Consider the following 16,133-nt stretch of genomic DNA (forward strand, 5'->3'; position numbering starts at 1 on the left):
TAATAATAATTTTCTTCCATAATGGCCTCCCTTCCTTTCTTAATTCTTATGTTAGTAATTTTCTAAATGGGAACTATATTATTCTCTCATGACATTATATTTATAGAATCACATCATTATTGCGAATGATAGATTATTTAAGTAATGACATACTTTAGAAACTCATTAGAAATTTCAAGGTCATCCTTGACATATGCACAATAATCCGACCTATTCATCACCCACATATTTACAAGTTCTATGCTTAACATGAAAAATAGAAAATTACCGTATAATGTAAGTCAAGAAATTAGTGCTACATCAAAAATATAAAATGTCCCAAAACGAAAATCTTATAACGCAAAAATCATAATACTACTATTAGCTTAAATAAGGGAACATAAAAATAAATGCAAACTAATCAAGTTTATTCGCCTAGAGGTAACAAAATTAGTAGTTTCTAAGTGGGTTGCATCACCATAATCGAAATCACCTTCACCATCCTCGTACACCAAATTAGTTTCCACTTTCTTTCCTTTCTGATTAATTGATTGTTGATAAAGGTCTACAAGATGTTTTGGTGTACGACACACTCAAGACCAATTACCTTTTGCTCCACAACGATAACACATATTGGTCTCATTTTTTATTATTTTTTTCCTTTTCATCAATATTATCTTTACGTTTCCACTTCGGGTGGGAATTTGAATTACCTCCACGACCTCTACCATATCCACTAGATCCACGTCCACGACCTCGGCCACGCAATTGACTACGACTGCGACCTCGACCATTACTGCTAGAATGGTGTTTGTTTTTATACTCTTTCCCATTATGGGATGTCGCATTCGCTTCAGAGAATGGAGTATAGTTAGTAGGACGTGATTCATGATTTTTCATTAATAACTCATTATTTTGCTTAGCCACGAGGAGATAAGATATCAATTTAGAATATTTCTTGAAAACGTTTTCACGGTATTGTGTATGCAGGACAACATTGTTTGCATGAAAAGTAGAGTATGTTTTCTCCAACATTTCTGCATCCGTGACTTTCTCCCCACATAATTTCACAAACATAGCTGAGTTATATTCACTCACAGACTTAAAGTCTTGTAATCTTAAATGTAGTCAATCATAACGAGCTTTTGGTAATATCATAGTTTTCTGGTGGTCATACCTCTCCTTTAGATTACTCTAAAGAACTTGTTGGTCTTTAACAGTCAAATATTCATTTTTAAGTACTTCGTGGAGGTGATGGCGAAGGAATCAAACAGTCTTAGCTTTATCTTGAGGTGTTGCAGTTACCCTCTTTAATTGTATCACCAAGTCAAATTGTGACGATCAAGTACTATACAAGTAGAAGATTAGAGAGAATAATTGACATGGATTAAACATATCTCCTAAGTATTCATATGAAATTAGGCAACTTGTATCAATATATTCACTCATAAATAATCAATACAAGTTTGGAAGATTATAACATATTGCATCAAAAACATTCATACAAGTGTCGTTTGGTTCTCATGAATTATCGCAATTACATATATACATACCTTTTTTCGGCAGAAAATTAATTAATAGTTGATTAATTGTGTATAGAATAGAGTACAAACGTACCTTTTCCAGCATAAAATCGTAAGGTTGCTATTTACTTCGTACATCTACTCCCTTTGTATCACGTCTATTCTGCTTCGTACTGCTATGGTGCTGATAACGTTTTAAATATAGAGGAATATATTTGTGAATTTTATTCAGTGTGTATATTTTCCATCTGTTACGGGATATATATATATATATATATATATATATATATATATATATATATATATATATATATATATATATATATATATATATATATATATATATATATATATACATGTAAATTATCTAAGGATTCATCGGATAAGATCAAATACCCGTCTCTAGAGTATTCTAGATAGTACATGGATAATAGTCATCCACTTATACATCTATATCATAACAATTTTAAATATGTTAGCATTTGTATTTGATTCATTATAAAAAAAATTTGAAAATTAATAGAGTGGAAAATCCAAACTCTACATTCACTATTAAAATGCATGGGATTTTTTTTTTTTGGTTTTTTTTTGTTTTTTTTTTTTTTTTGTAAAATCTGTGTAAGTGGGGAAAAAAAATTTGTGCGCTGTCTATAATCAAAGACCACTATCAATGAACAAATTCATGCTTTCTTTCCCAAAAAAAAAAAATTTCACAACTCAGGGTAATGGCTGGACTAATACAGACATAGAATATGCACTAGGGTGTGCATTCTCCAGGCCAAGTGCCCAATAACAGATGCCTAATCAGGAGGGATCTTTTACCAAAATGGCTAATTTGACAAAAGTATTTACCAAAATGGCTAATTATATAATTTAATTCCCAAACTAGCTAAATTTATTGATTTGAAAGGATATCATAATTTTTTATTTTCCTTTAAACCGGTCACTTTATTTTTTTTTTATTTAAAAAGAATTATTTTTTTTTTGGTTTTATTTAAATTTTAATGCCATACTTTAAAATATCTCATTAATTTGAACAATAACAATCAACATAATACGTATGCAGCAATTATTCTCATTTTTTTTAAAAATTGCACAAAATAAACAACCACTAAAAATATTCATATTAGCCGACATTAACAAAGAGTATACAATTAATAGACATGAAAAAGATGAACAATACCTTAAAATCCCTTATCGTCGTATAAATTTGCGGTAGTCTTGATAGAACAATATAACTTGAAATTCCAAATTTTTGTGATTGGTATAATCAAGATGAAAAATTAGGACTTTTAATTAATTATTTATTTATTTTTATCGAAATTAGGGTTCTACGAGTCTACAGCTGTTTACGTTCTTCGTAGTTTTTGAGACTTTGAAATATAAATACGAAGTTTTTTTTTTTAAACCAGCAAACATAAATATTTATTTCACAGTACCCTGCCAAGAGCAATGTCGATCAACGTTTTAACACACATATTTGATGCATTACACTGAATGCAGAAAAAGAACTAGTTCCCTACCTCTTCTAAACCCTTGCGTATATGTTATTCCTTAAATTTTCCAACTTAAAAAAATCTATAAGGAAATAAAAACAAAACCAAAAAACAAAATTAAAAAAAAAAAAAATAAAAATAATAATAATAATAATAATAATAATAATAATAATAATAATAATAATAATAATAATAATAATAATAATAATAATAATAATAATAATAATAATAATAATAATAATAATAATAATAATAATAATAATAATAATAATAATAATAATAATAAAGTGAACCAAACCGGTTCAAAAAAAATAAGAAGTAGATAAATTCCTTCCAAGTTAATAAATTTAGGGATCTTTCAAAAAAAATTTAATAAATTAGCTAGTTTGGGAATTAAATTTTATAATTAGCCGTTTTGGTAAATACTTTTGTCAAATTAGCCGTTTTGGTAAAAAAAAAAACCCTAATCAGGAGTTAGAATAAGAAAAAGTGGTTCGCGTAATAATTTATGGTACGAAAAGAGAGTGAAGATGACAATTGTTGAGCAATTAATTAGCAAACCATTATAATATACTCCGTTTATGTTATGAATTAGCTTAATAGCTAGTTGAATTCAATATGTAAGCAATAGCAAGCAGCAAGCTAAGTTTAATCAAAAGAACAATCCAACCAATATATTCACAATGGATAGATGAAGGCAACAGTGAAAGGATTAAGGGCTCAAACTTATTGCAATCAACCCACAACAATGAAGAACATGCAAGCACAACAACTAAGAAATGAAGAAATTAAAGCAAATAAAAGGGAGACAAAGTTACCGTGGGAAAACCCGAGAACCGGGAGAAAAAACCACCTTGCACTATGGAGTAGTATTGATGATGAATGAATCAAGATTACAAGCATGAAGTGTATATAATTCCAATGCTCCTCACAAAACCTCTCATAAACCCTCTCTTAGTGTTTAAAGTTTGTGAATGCTTGGAGAAGAAGTATAACAAAACTATATATAGTCTAGGTAAAACACGACAATCCAAGGGCTAGCAATTAATCAAGCAATACGGACTAAAATCGCACCGCAAAACAGGGTCGCAAAGAGGTTCGACCGAACCAACCCAGGGTTCGGTCGAACTCAGGGTGGTTCGGCCGAAAATGCAGTGGTTTGACCACTCCTCCACTTTTGCTAAAAACGCAAAAGTTTCTATCTTGAGGTTCGACCGAACCTCGGTAATGCCAATGGAGGGTTCGGTCGAACTTCCTCTATCATGCTTACCATTGATTCTTCCTTATGCCTCCATATATTGATGCATCTCCACACTAATCCTAACAAACAGTTGATGGCACACTGTCAGATGATGTCATGCACATTCCTTAATTGTTTACTTGTTAATTAATAAACTTATTTATTTAGCCTACATTTTCACAACCACAAAACAATAAAGCGAAAATCACTAGTAGAATAAACGTAATGGCAAGCGGTTCAAACCCCTTAATGGCAAGCGGTTTTGAACCGCATGGGATTAGGGGGCTTGCCATTAGCCATTTAAATGGCAAGCGGTTCAGAACCGCTTGCCATTACTAGAGAAAGGGCAGCGGTTTTGGCGCCAAACCGCTGCCCATTATGGGTATAAAAAATAATAAAAAAAAAACAATTTTTTTGGGTTTTTTCCACAAAAATTGAAATATAAACCAAACATATGTAAAAACATTAATACTTTTATTAATTATTTGTTGTAATATTACATTTACATTAAAAAAAATTGATTCAACTAATAAAATTAATACAAATAATATTCCTCAAAAAAAAATTAATACAAATAATAAAAAAAAAAAAAAAAACATTCATGTTCCAGACCAGACTTCCAGCCACGACCACCAACACCACCGTCCAGCACCACCACCCACCACGACCCCCACGAGCAGCCACCACCATCAGAACCCCAACTGACCCTCACCGAAACCCACCAAAACCCACCACAACCCCCCACCACCCCTCACCCACCAGAACCACCAACTAACCCCCACCCACCAAAACCCTCACCGAAACCCACCAAAACCCTAACCCAAACCACAACCGCCACCCACACAACCAGACCCCACCCAAACCACGACGCACCACCCACCACGACCGTACCCCCACCAAAAATAAATCTAAAATCGAAATTTAAAAAAAAAAAAAATTTGACCCACCTTTTAAAAAAAACCATCTAGCCCACCACGACCTCCACCCACCCCCATGAAAATGCCAATTTGGACTTGAAATTAAGGTTTTAAAGGTCAAATTCGACCATAAAAACTCTATATCTAGAGTTTTCATGGTCGAATTTGACCTAAAAAACTTGAACACCCAAACGCATGCACGAATTTGCTTGAAATTATACTCGAAATTTGCTCGAAAACTTGATGTTTTGGTTGAATTTGGTCGAATTTTTTTGGTTTTGGTTCGATTTTTTGGAGATGAGAAAGAACAAAGAAAAAAAGAAAGTGAAAGAAGAAAGGATTGAAGGAAAGAGAAGAGGAGAGAGGGGGGAAACGGGAGAAAGAAAGAGGAGAGAGATAGATCAGAGCACCGAAAATGGAAGAGGAGAGAGAGAGAGCTGAGTAAAGAAAGAGGAGAGAGAGAAATAAAGGGAGGGGTGGGCACGGTTTTAGGGTTTTTTTTAAAATGGCAAGCGGTTTGGGGTTGAACCGCTTGCCAATTTAATAATGGTAAGCGGTTCAACCTTAAACCGCTTGCCATTAGTTAAATTCCAAGCGGTTCACGCCAAAACCGCTTGCCATTTCATTGGTTTTTTTTTTTTTTTTTTTTTTTAAAAAAAAAAAATTAAGTAATGGGAAGCGGATTATTAAAACCGCTTGCCAATAATAGCTTCCCATCACATTTATTCTACTAGTGAATCAAATTTGGTTAGAAATCTTGGTCATTATGATCACAGAGTCTAAGGTTTGAAGCTGACGACTACCAATGAGAAGATGGGATCTTTTAGGGGGTTCAGATTTGGTCAAGGGCTCAAACATAAGTTCAAGTGATTGTGTTTTTTATGCAATATACTTGATAACAGGATACAATTATGAAGTTATGATAATGAAACTTCTTAGTAGAAGCTGCATCAGAAAATTCCTTCCTTGGATCAACTTATATAACAAGGAAAATGTAATATCAGTAATTATATTAAATTAGAATGTAGGAAACTTCTTAAATTTCTTCTTTAAACAGTCAAAAAGCCAAGTCCACATAATAATAATAAAAATCAAATAAAGTTTTAAAAGTAGATATTGAAAAGTTTCGGTCCATAGAGACATATGACGCCTTATCTTTAAGAATAATAATAATCAAATCTAGCTATCAATTTTGAATTAATAGCACTACTTTACTTTCTATGTTAATTTGTGTTGATTAGTGGGAAAAGTGCTTTTTTTTTTTTTTTTTTTTTTTTTTTTTTTTTTTTGTGTGTGTGTGTATGCAATTATGCATAATGTAGTATAAATCAAATCAGTTAACTTCACTAAGCAAGTAAGCAGAATACTATATTTATTGAAGAGATTAAACAATCCAACCTCAGAATAACATATCCATGGCGCTAATTATAATCCCTCCATTCTACAGGAAACTTCTCACTAATCACTAAATAGTAGTGCTGTCAAATTTCAAACCGAAACCGTTTAACTGCCCGAAACCGACCGACCCAAATGAAAACCGAACCGATTAAAAACCGATTTTTTTGAAACCGAAAACCGACCCGAACCGTATTTTAGTAAACCCGAAACCGAATCGACCCGAATAATGTTAAACCGTATAAGAACCGAACCCGTTAACAAACCGAACCGAATATAAACCGAACTGAAAGAAAACCGAACCGAAAAAGAACCGAACCGTATCTAACCCGAAACCGGTTCCAACCCGAAACCGTTTAAACTGGCAAAAAAACCGCTTGCACCGAACCATTTAAAAATCGAACTGGTTATAAACCGAACCGTTTATGAACCAAACCGCTTCTAAATCGAACCGTTTACAAACTTTTTTATATAATTAAATGCATTTTTTTTTTTTGACGGGGATATAATTAAATGGATTAAATATTAGAAATCTTAGAATATTTTTTTTAAAATAGCAAGGCAAATCATTCATTAAGGTCTTAAGGATAATCAGTGTTCACAAACAAGAGCAAAACAAGCAGGCCCAGGCCCTGCCTCAAACTATTAGCAACACTACTGCCTCTAGTCATGTATACATTTGAGGTGATGAAACCAAATGAACAAAAAGCTTGTAATATTAAGTACCAAGGCTTGGCTGAAGACGTAATAAATAAAATTAATTCACGGAGACTATTAAGCATATGATTACATTGATTCTGTGAGTAATAATGAAATAAAGATGGGAGTGTGCTAGTGACATGAATATACTATTAGACTATGTTTTAATTCAAATTCAACTATAATTTAGTAAACTTGAAATGGAACCGATATGAATAACGTTAAAGTGGTTAAACAATCGAAGAACCGAACCAGTTATAAACTGAACCGAAAAAGAACCGAACCAGTTAAAAACTGAACCGAAAAAGAACCGAACCAGTTATAAACTGAACCAAAAAAGAATCGAACTGTTTCTAACCCGAAACCTTTCCAACCCGAAATTGTTTGAACCGGGATAAAAACCGTTTACACCGCACCGTTAACAAACCGCAACCCGTCTGCACCGAACCGTTTACTACCCGAACCGAATTAAAACCGCTTAAGAATAAACCGAAACCGAATCGAACCGATAACTATTTAAACCGAACCAAAACCGACCCGTGAGACAATTAAACCGATTCCAAACCGACCCGATTAAATACCGAACCGATTTCAAACCGAACTGTGAAACCGTTTTGACAGTGCTACTAAATAGTAAATACTTGTACTTTTTCTCATGTATAAGAAATTAAGAAAGATAAGACGGGTATTAAGAAACATTAATCATACCAATTTACACTTTATGCTTTAAAAGTATATCAGTCTTCTTTGAAAAATTAGAATCAATAATCTACTTTTAACGGTGATGACGGAAGTTCATTTCCAAATTACCTCTAAAAGCAGTCGTGATTTGTGACTTGCCTAGTTAATTCGAGGAAGCATCTACTTTTACTTAAAATTTGTATATAATCCCTCAACCAGCCCTTCAAATTTCCATTCACAAACCAAAAATCATATTAATTCTATCTTACTCCCTTTTTTTCTTTTCTTCAACTCTCTGAACACCCACAAAATCACCCTTTTCTTAGAACCCTCTTCCCCACTCCTCCCAAAAAAAAAAAAAAAAAAAAATGGCTAAAGCAGTAGAGACTGCAATAGTTGATCTTGCTGTAAAGAAATTGGTTAGCAAAGGTTATGGAGCAATCAACTATGTAATGGACCTCGAATCCGAGGTGAAAAGGCTTGAGAATACAAGGACTCTCATTGAAGCTGCACTCCTCGATGCAGATTCAATGTCGGAGCAATACAGTCATACTGAACAAGACACGCTGGAGAAGCTCAGTTGTCAGCTAGATAGGTTGGTTGACTTGTTAGATGTAAGAAATTCTAGAAAATTACAAAAACAAGTCATGAGTGGAGGTAACTTCACAAAAGAGTTACGCTCTTTTTTTTCTGCATCAAATCAACTTGTTGCACGATTCAAAGATGCTCGTGAAGTTGAGAATATTAAGAGGAAACTGAATTCCATTGCAATAGACCATGCTATGATTGGTCGCATTTGCAGCTTGCCAGCGCAGGCAAGAAGCGTACAAAGAGCCGAGTCATCTCATGTTGTTACCAATTTGGTTGTTGGGAGAGACAGAGAAAGGGACACGATTGTAAGCATGCTGTGTGAGGACTCCGTAGTGGTAGCTGCAGAGACACTCTCTGTTGCCTCCATTTACGGGATTGGTGGAATAGGGAAAACAACATTGGCTTGGTATGCGTATAATGATGAGAGAATGAAGCGCTGTTTTGATGTTAAATTCTGGGTGACAGTAACTCAGGATTTTGACATTAAAAAGGTGCTGGTGGAGATGATAACAGCATGTGGTGCAAGGGAATTGCCTCACAATCTGTTCAACATGGAGCCATTGTATCATCACTTTCGTCGAGCAATTGGTGGGAAGAAATTTCTGCTTGTTCTCGATAACATTTGGGATCATGTTAGATTGAGGCAGAAATGGGTTGACCTGAGAGACCTGTTATCAGCGCATTCGGCTGGTGGGAGTCAGGTTCTTATCACTACACGTGATAAAAAAGTTGCCGGAAAGATGGGGACCGTTAGCCCTTACATGCTTGGGGATTTAACAGAAGATGACTGTTGGCTTCTGTTTCAAAAGATTGCTTTTACACATTGGCATGAGCCAGGTGTAGAAGCAATTGGGAAGGAGATCGCTGAAATGTGTCCAAAAGTGCCCCTTGTCATACGAAGTATTGGAGGCCTCTTAGCGGGGAAACCTACTATTCAAGAATGGCGTGCTTTTAGAGATGATCAGCTAGCTAATTTTGCTTCCTATGGGCGTGACATTATGCATACGCTTAAATTTAGCTACGACCAATTGGATGCAAGACTGAAGCTTTGTGTTACTTACTGCATCTTGTTCCCGAAAGGACAGGAGAGTAACTTCATTGCACTGATCAGTTATTGGATTGCATTGGGATATGTCACGCCACAGTATAATAATCAAAGTTTAGAGGAAGCAGGGGAAGAATATATAATCAACTTGATTAATTGTGGTTTTTTCAAGCATATTAAGTTTGATCAATTGAATTTGGCACAAAATATAAGCATGCACGATGTAATGTACGAGCTTATTCTCTCAATAGCTGGGTTCAAATACAAGGTGGTAGATTCAAACACGTATGAAATTGACACAAGGGTTCGCCATCTGTCTTTCATGAAAGAGATGAACAGTTCATACTGGGAAATGCTTTCCTCAATATCCAAAATCAAACGCCTACAATCATTCATTGGAGGCGGCCATTCGATAACTAGTATGCTAACGTTGAATAATATGTCCTTTTTTAATGAATTATTATCAACATTTGAATGTTTAAAGGTATTGGACCTGTCTGGGACAAGGATAGAGAAATTGCCAGCATTTGTAGGTGAATTAATCTGCTTGCGGTATCTAAATTTGTCTGGAAGTGGAATAGTCAAACTTCCGAATTCAATCACGCGGCTAGTGAATTTACAATCACTCCAGTTGAATTATTGTTTTTTCCTTGAGGGGTTGCCGAGGGACATGAGCAAGTTGGTGAATCTGAGACACCTTTTGTTACACGGGAGTGGCAAGTTGAGGCATATGCCCTTAGGATTGGGGAATTTGACGAATCTTACCACTTTGGATGTGTTTATAGTGGGTGAACACACTGATTTAGAGGATAATATTGCTGGCAAATTATCAGACCTAAATCAGCTGAACAATCTAAGAGGAGAATTGCATATCGAGGTGCGCAGGGAGTCAAAGTATGTAATGTCATCTGAGATTAGTGCAGTAAACTTGAAGATGAAAGAGAACCTCCTAGATCTAGAAATAAGTTTCAACAATGGCACGACAGAGGATGAGAGGGTGTTAGAATGTCTCCAGCCCCCTTGTAATCTAAAGGTCCTCAATATAAGTGGTTATGGAGGGGAGAGATTACCAAGTTGGATGATGGATCAGGATCAGGATCAGTTAGAGAGACACCTTCCTAATTTGGTTGGAATTTATATTACGTATTGTAAAGCATGCAAACACTTGTGCTCCTTAGGAAGGCTCCCTCATCTGAAACTTCTACAACTTAAGGGATTGGATGGAGTGGAGTACATGGAGGATATCACCACCACTAGTACCGGGAATGCTAACAATATCATAGACGATTTGCCCCCAGTTTGTTTATTCCCCAGCCTTGAAACACTCATAATGATCGGTATGCCAAAATTTAAGGGATGGTGGAGGATGTTCTCAAGTGATGAACAATGTTCAAGAGAGGATCTCCAAGTTCAACAACAGCATGCCAAGCATCAACATCTTGTTAAGTGGAAGCCTCCATTCCCCAAACTACTTACTCTATTCGTGGACAATGTGGAATTGGTGATTACAATTACAAGGCAGCACTTAGGGGGGTTCACCTTTCTTCAAGTTCTCGAAATTGCCAATTATGGGCAACCTCGTCAGCAACAAGAAGCGCTTACCTTCCAAAATCACTCTGTATTCTTTCCCAACTTGAAGAAACTGTCTCTATATAATTTGGACGAGTGTGAGGGTCTTCCAGAAAGTTTTCGACAATTACCTTCCCTGGAATTACTACATATAAGCTATTGTAGAAAGATCAAGGAAATACCAAGATGGATTGACACCCTCCTAGCTATTGGTAGAAGTAATGAAAAGACGACGCGTGAACATCATGTGCCTCCAAGAGACAAGATGGACAGGAGAAGGAGCTCGAGGCTTGGTTTTGGGGTATAAGGTATGGTATGTTGGGCAAGAAACGAGCCACAGAACAAGGAATGGTGGAGCTAGGAACGGAGTTGGTGTGGTTCTCGATGAGAGGTTGGCAAAAGAGGTGATCGAGGTCTATCGGAAGAACGATAGGTTGATAAGGCTGAAGTTGCTATGTGGCAAGGAGATTGTGAATGTTATCAGTGCTTATGCTCCCCAAGTGGGTTTAGATGCAGAAGAGAAACGACAATTTTGGGAGGACCTAGACGAGGTGGTGCAGGGTGTCCACCACTCAGAGAAGTTATATATTGGAGGGGATCTAAATGGGCACGTTGGGGCGAGCCGAGATGGCTATGAGAGTGTCCATGGAGGCTTTGGGTATGGGCAGAGGGACGCCGGTGGTGAAGCTATTATGGATTTTGCCCAATCATATGATTTAATTTTGGCTAATACTTGGTTTAAGAAGAGGGATTCACACTTGATAACTTTTCGGAATGGAGCAAATGCAACTCAAATAGACTTCCTGCTCACAAGGAGCATAGATAGACAAAGTTGCATAAACTGTAAGGTTATCCCAGGGGAGAGTGTGGTCACCCAACACCGGCTATTGGTAATGACTATTCGTCTGAAAGAGAAGGCGAAGAAAAAAGTTAGACAAGAAGAACCAAGGATAAGATGGTGGACCCTAAGGGATGCAAAAGCTAAGGTTTTTACAGAAAAGGTAATTGAAGAAGCGGATTGGGATGGAGAGGTGGATCCGGACATGACCTGGTTACGAATGAAGAACTGTTTCCTAAGAGTGGCCAAAGAGGTCTTAGGGGAAGTAAGGGGAATAACTTCGGTACAGAGAGATACTTCGTGGTGGAATGAAGAGGTGAAAGCAGTAATTAAGCAAAAAAGGGAATGCTATCAAGCCTTAGGAAAATGTAGGAGTGATGAAACCTTTGCAGCGTATAAGGAGGCTAAGAGTAAGGCAAAGGCAGCTGTTCGCCAAGCAAAAGAAAAGGCATATCAGGAGGTTTATGAAAAGCTTGATTCCAAGGAGGGAGAAAGGATCATTTATAAGATGGCAAAGAGAAGACAAGAGGCAAGGAAGGATATTGGCATGGTGAAGTGTGTCAAAGATAAGAACCAAATGGTCCTAGTGCAAGAGGAGGGCATCAAGGACAGGTGGAAGGGGTACTTCGATGAATTATTTAATGGAAGTAATGGAGTTGTGATAGGAGATACCTCTATGAGTGATGAAGAAATCAACATGGAGTATGTGCGAAGGATTAGGAGAGTAGAGGTGGAGATTGCACTGAGGAAGATGAAACCTAAGAAGGCGGTTGGCCCTGATGGGGTACCGATAGAGGTGTGGAGGTGTTTGGGTAAGATTGGTATTGATTGGTTAACAAACCTTTTCAACAAGATATGGACGGCTACAAGGATCCCACAAGATTGGAGGAAGAGCACCTTGGTCCCGGTTTATAAAAACAAAGGAGACGCTCAAGATTGTTCTAACTATCGAGGAATTAAGCTTATGAGCCATACTATGAAGTTGTGGGAAAGGGTGATTGAACAAAGGTTGAGGGCATGCACAAGCATTTCAGATAACCAATTTGGTTTTATGCCTGGGAGATCTACTATGGAGGCAATCCATTTGATAAGACAAATGATGGAGTTTTATAGGGTAAAGAAGAAAGATCTTCATATGGTCTTTATTGATTTAGAGAAGGCATATGACAAGGTGCCAAGAGAGATACTTTGGTGGGCAATGTTGAAGAAAGGTATCCCACGAAGGTATGTAGACCTAGTTAAGGATATGTATCGGGATGTGTCAACAAATGTGAGGACATGCGGAGGGTTGACAAAAGATTTCCCTATTACAATCGGATTGCATCAAGGGTCTGCATTAAGCCCTTTTCTTTTTGCAACGGTTCTAGATGAATTAACTAGACCAATTCAAGATGAGGTTCCATGGTGTATGCTGTTCGCAGATGATATCGTTTTGGTGGATGAGACTAAGGATGGGGTTAATGTCAAGTTGGAGCAATGGAGGCAAAGGTTGGAATCTAGAGGGTTTAAGCTAAGTCGGAGTAAGACTGAATATTTGGTATGTCGTTTTGGCACTCAGAGGGGGACAAGCAATGAAGTGGTGAGTTTGGATGGAAAGGATCTGACCATGAGTGAATGTTTTAAGTACCTAGGGTCGATCATCCAGAAGAATGGTGACATTGATCAAGACGTGACCCACAGGATTAAGTCAGGGTGGCTTAAATGGAGAGCGGCCACGGGAGTGTTATGCGACCGCAGCATTCCCTTAAAGTTGAAGGGAAAATTCTACAGGACTGCCATAAGACCAGTGTTGCTCTATGGTACAGAATGTTGGGCTTCTAAGAAAGAGCATATTAAAAAGATGGAGGTTACGGAAATGCGCATGTTAAGGTGGATGTGTGGAAACACTTTAAGAGATAGAATCAGAAATGAGGTTATTCGCAAGAAAGTAGGTGTGGCGGGCATTGTAGATAAATTAAGGGAAAATCGTCTGCGTTGGTTTGGACATGTAAGACGGAGACCCGAGGGTGCACCGGTGCGAAGAGTGGAAGAGTGGGACCATGGAGGGATTAAACGAGGAAGAGGGAGACCAAAGATGACTTGGTTGGAAGGAGTGAGGAAGGATATGAAGTGCATGGATTTACGTGAGGATGAAGTTTTGGATCGTAAGGGATGGAGGAGAAAGATTTATGTTGATGACTACACGGAATAATCAAATTTGGTTCATGTTAGCCGACCCCACTTTTGGGATTAAGGCTTTGATTGATTGATTGATTGATTGATTGATTGACACCCTCACCTCCCTAGAAACACTTCAATTCACATTTTGCTTAAGATTGGAAACACTGCCACGTCAGATAAAAAATCTCCCAAACTTGAAGACACTTCGAATTGAAGGATGCCCCATACTTTGGGAGAGGTGCCAGAGTCCGAATGGAGAATACTGGCACTATATTCAACATATTCCTCATCTACCCGGCCTTAGAGGCTGATAAATAATCGATAGTTTTCATTGTACGGAGTATTACTTTCCTAACTCAGCTTTCAATCACGAAGTATTTGTAAATTTCCTTTTTTTGACCCCAAACCCTTTACTCACTATGTTTTTCAATTAGGAAATCTTGTTACAGTACCACATAAAATAAAATCAGAAAGTAATTGCAATGTTTTTTTTCATGTTGAGTTTTGCAGCATTGCATGTTTTGAAATGCATGATGTGACCGACGATCTTATGATATCAAGATATTGAAGGACCTTTAAACATTGGATTGGTTTGTCGTGGGGAAAGACAGTAATGTACATGTGGATGTAGACCCTATGGAAATGTCACAGAGAGACTAACTTGTAAGAAAGATCATGTTTGCCATATTGTTCATAACTCAGGGTAATGACTAGACTGATACAGACATAGAATATGCAGATTGCAGAAGGGTGTATTTTCAAGCACCATAAAACAGATGCCTAATTAGGAGATAAGAGAAGAAATAGCGCTTTGTGCAATTCAAGCTAAAAAAAAAAAAAAAAAAAAAAAGAGTAAAGATGCAAGTGGTAAGTAATTAGCAAACAAGTATAATATACTAGTATTATGAAATGGTTCAATTAAATATAAAAGCAATTGGCAAACAATTCAACAAGGCCATTCAGAGAACAATCCTTATTCACAATAGATGAAGGCAACACTTGATGGCACACTGAAGTGCACATAGTGTGTCAGGAATGAACACTTGATCAGAACAACTTCTATACAAGATAAACAGAAAGACATTTTCACTCTTCCAAAAGAACAATGAAAGAATAGGATGGAACATGGAAAACATGGTTACCAGGCTACCAATCCTCCTTGACAATTTTGGACTTCTCGAAAATGAACTTCCCTTCCTTATACCTTTGCGACGGTTCATAAGCACGCAAGTACTTCCACCCTAATACTAGTCGACAATCAGCACAATTGATATCAGCAACCGTGTGAAGGCCAGTCATAAGCTGCCTATCTTCCTTAGGCCCAACCTCAACATTCATAGCATGGGAAAACAAAAATGCTCGACCATTTCTTCCCTAACAACAGAATTCACACTAGTTGGGTTGGACACACTCTTACCTCAAGTTCCATGAAATCCTCAAACTTTTACACAACAATCACTACCACATTATATCTCAAAATCAATATATTCATCAACACACAAAATATCACAAACCCCTCAAATTAAGAAATACACTAATTTAACAAAAACCCAATACCAAAATTGGCATATTGCCCCCCTTTTTTCGCTTACTAACCATCTTATACAAGATTTTGTACTAACAAACAATGGTTTATCAACCAACTAAAGCAATTCAATCAATTCATCAATCAAAAAAAACAATTATAACAATAATATTTATTTTAAAAAAAAAAATTGATAATCCAAACAAGTTAATACAAAATTGGCAGTAGCCACAAGAGTACTTGTGTTAGAGTAGTCCCTCTATTTTTTAAAAGGTTGCACTACTTGGACTTTTGCACTCATTTTCGGCATATGTTTATTAATTTAGGCTGATATTAAATTATATACAGTAAAACAAAATCTCATATGAAGCGGACTTCACAAATTCACAAAAAGATGTCAGATAGATGATAATACAGGCTTGTTTAGCCAGGCGTGTTCTTTCCCTTTGATTTGGAAAACTTTGGTTGTAAATTG

General features: G+C 36.6%; 1 protein-coding gene across 1 annotated transcript; it reads left to right on the forward strand.

The window, feature by feature from the left end:
• Positions 1 to 7,993: 7,993 nt before the first annotated feature.
• Positions 7,994 to 14,672, forward strand: LOC145631364 (disease resistance protein RGA2-like). Its single transcript, XM_081683435.1, has 2 exons — positions 7,994 to 11,353; positions 14,644 to 14,672. The coding sequence occupies exons 1-2, from the start codon at positions 8,299 to 8,301 to the stop codon at positions 14,670 to 14,672; spliced, it is 3,084 nt and encodes a 1,027-aa protein (XP_081539561.1). The 5' UTR covers positions 7,994 to 8,298.
• The last annotated feature ends 1,461 nt before the right edge of the window (positions 14,673 to 16,133 follow it).

This window comes from Chenopodium album, chromosome 5, assembly GCF_948465745.1.
Source record: "Chenopodium album chromosome 5, dcCheAlbu1.1, whole genome shotgun sequence".
Taxonomy (NCBI): Eukaryota; Viridiplantae; Streptophyta; class Magnoliopsida; order Caryophyllales; family Amaranthaceae; genus Chenopodium; species Chenopodium album.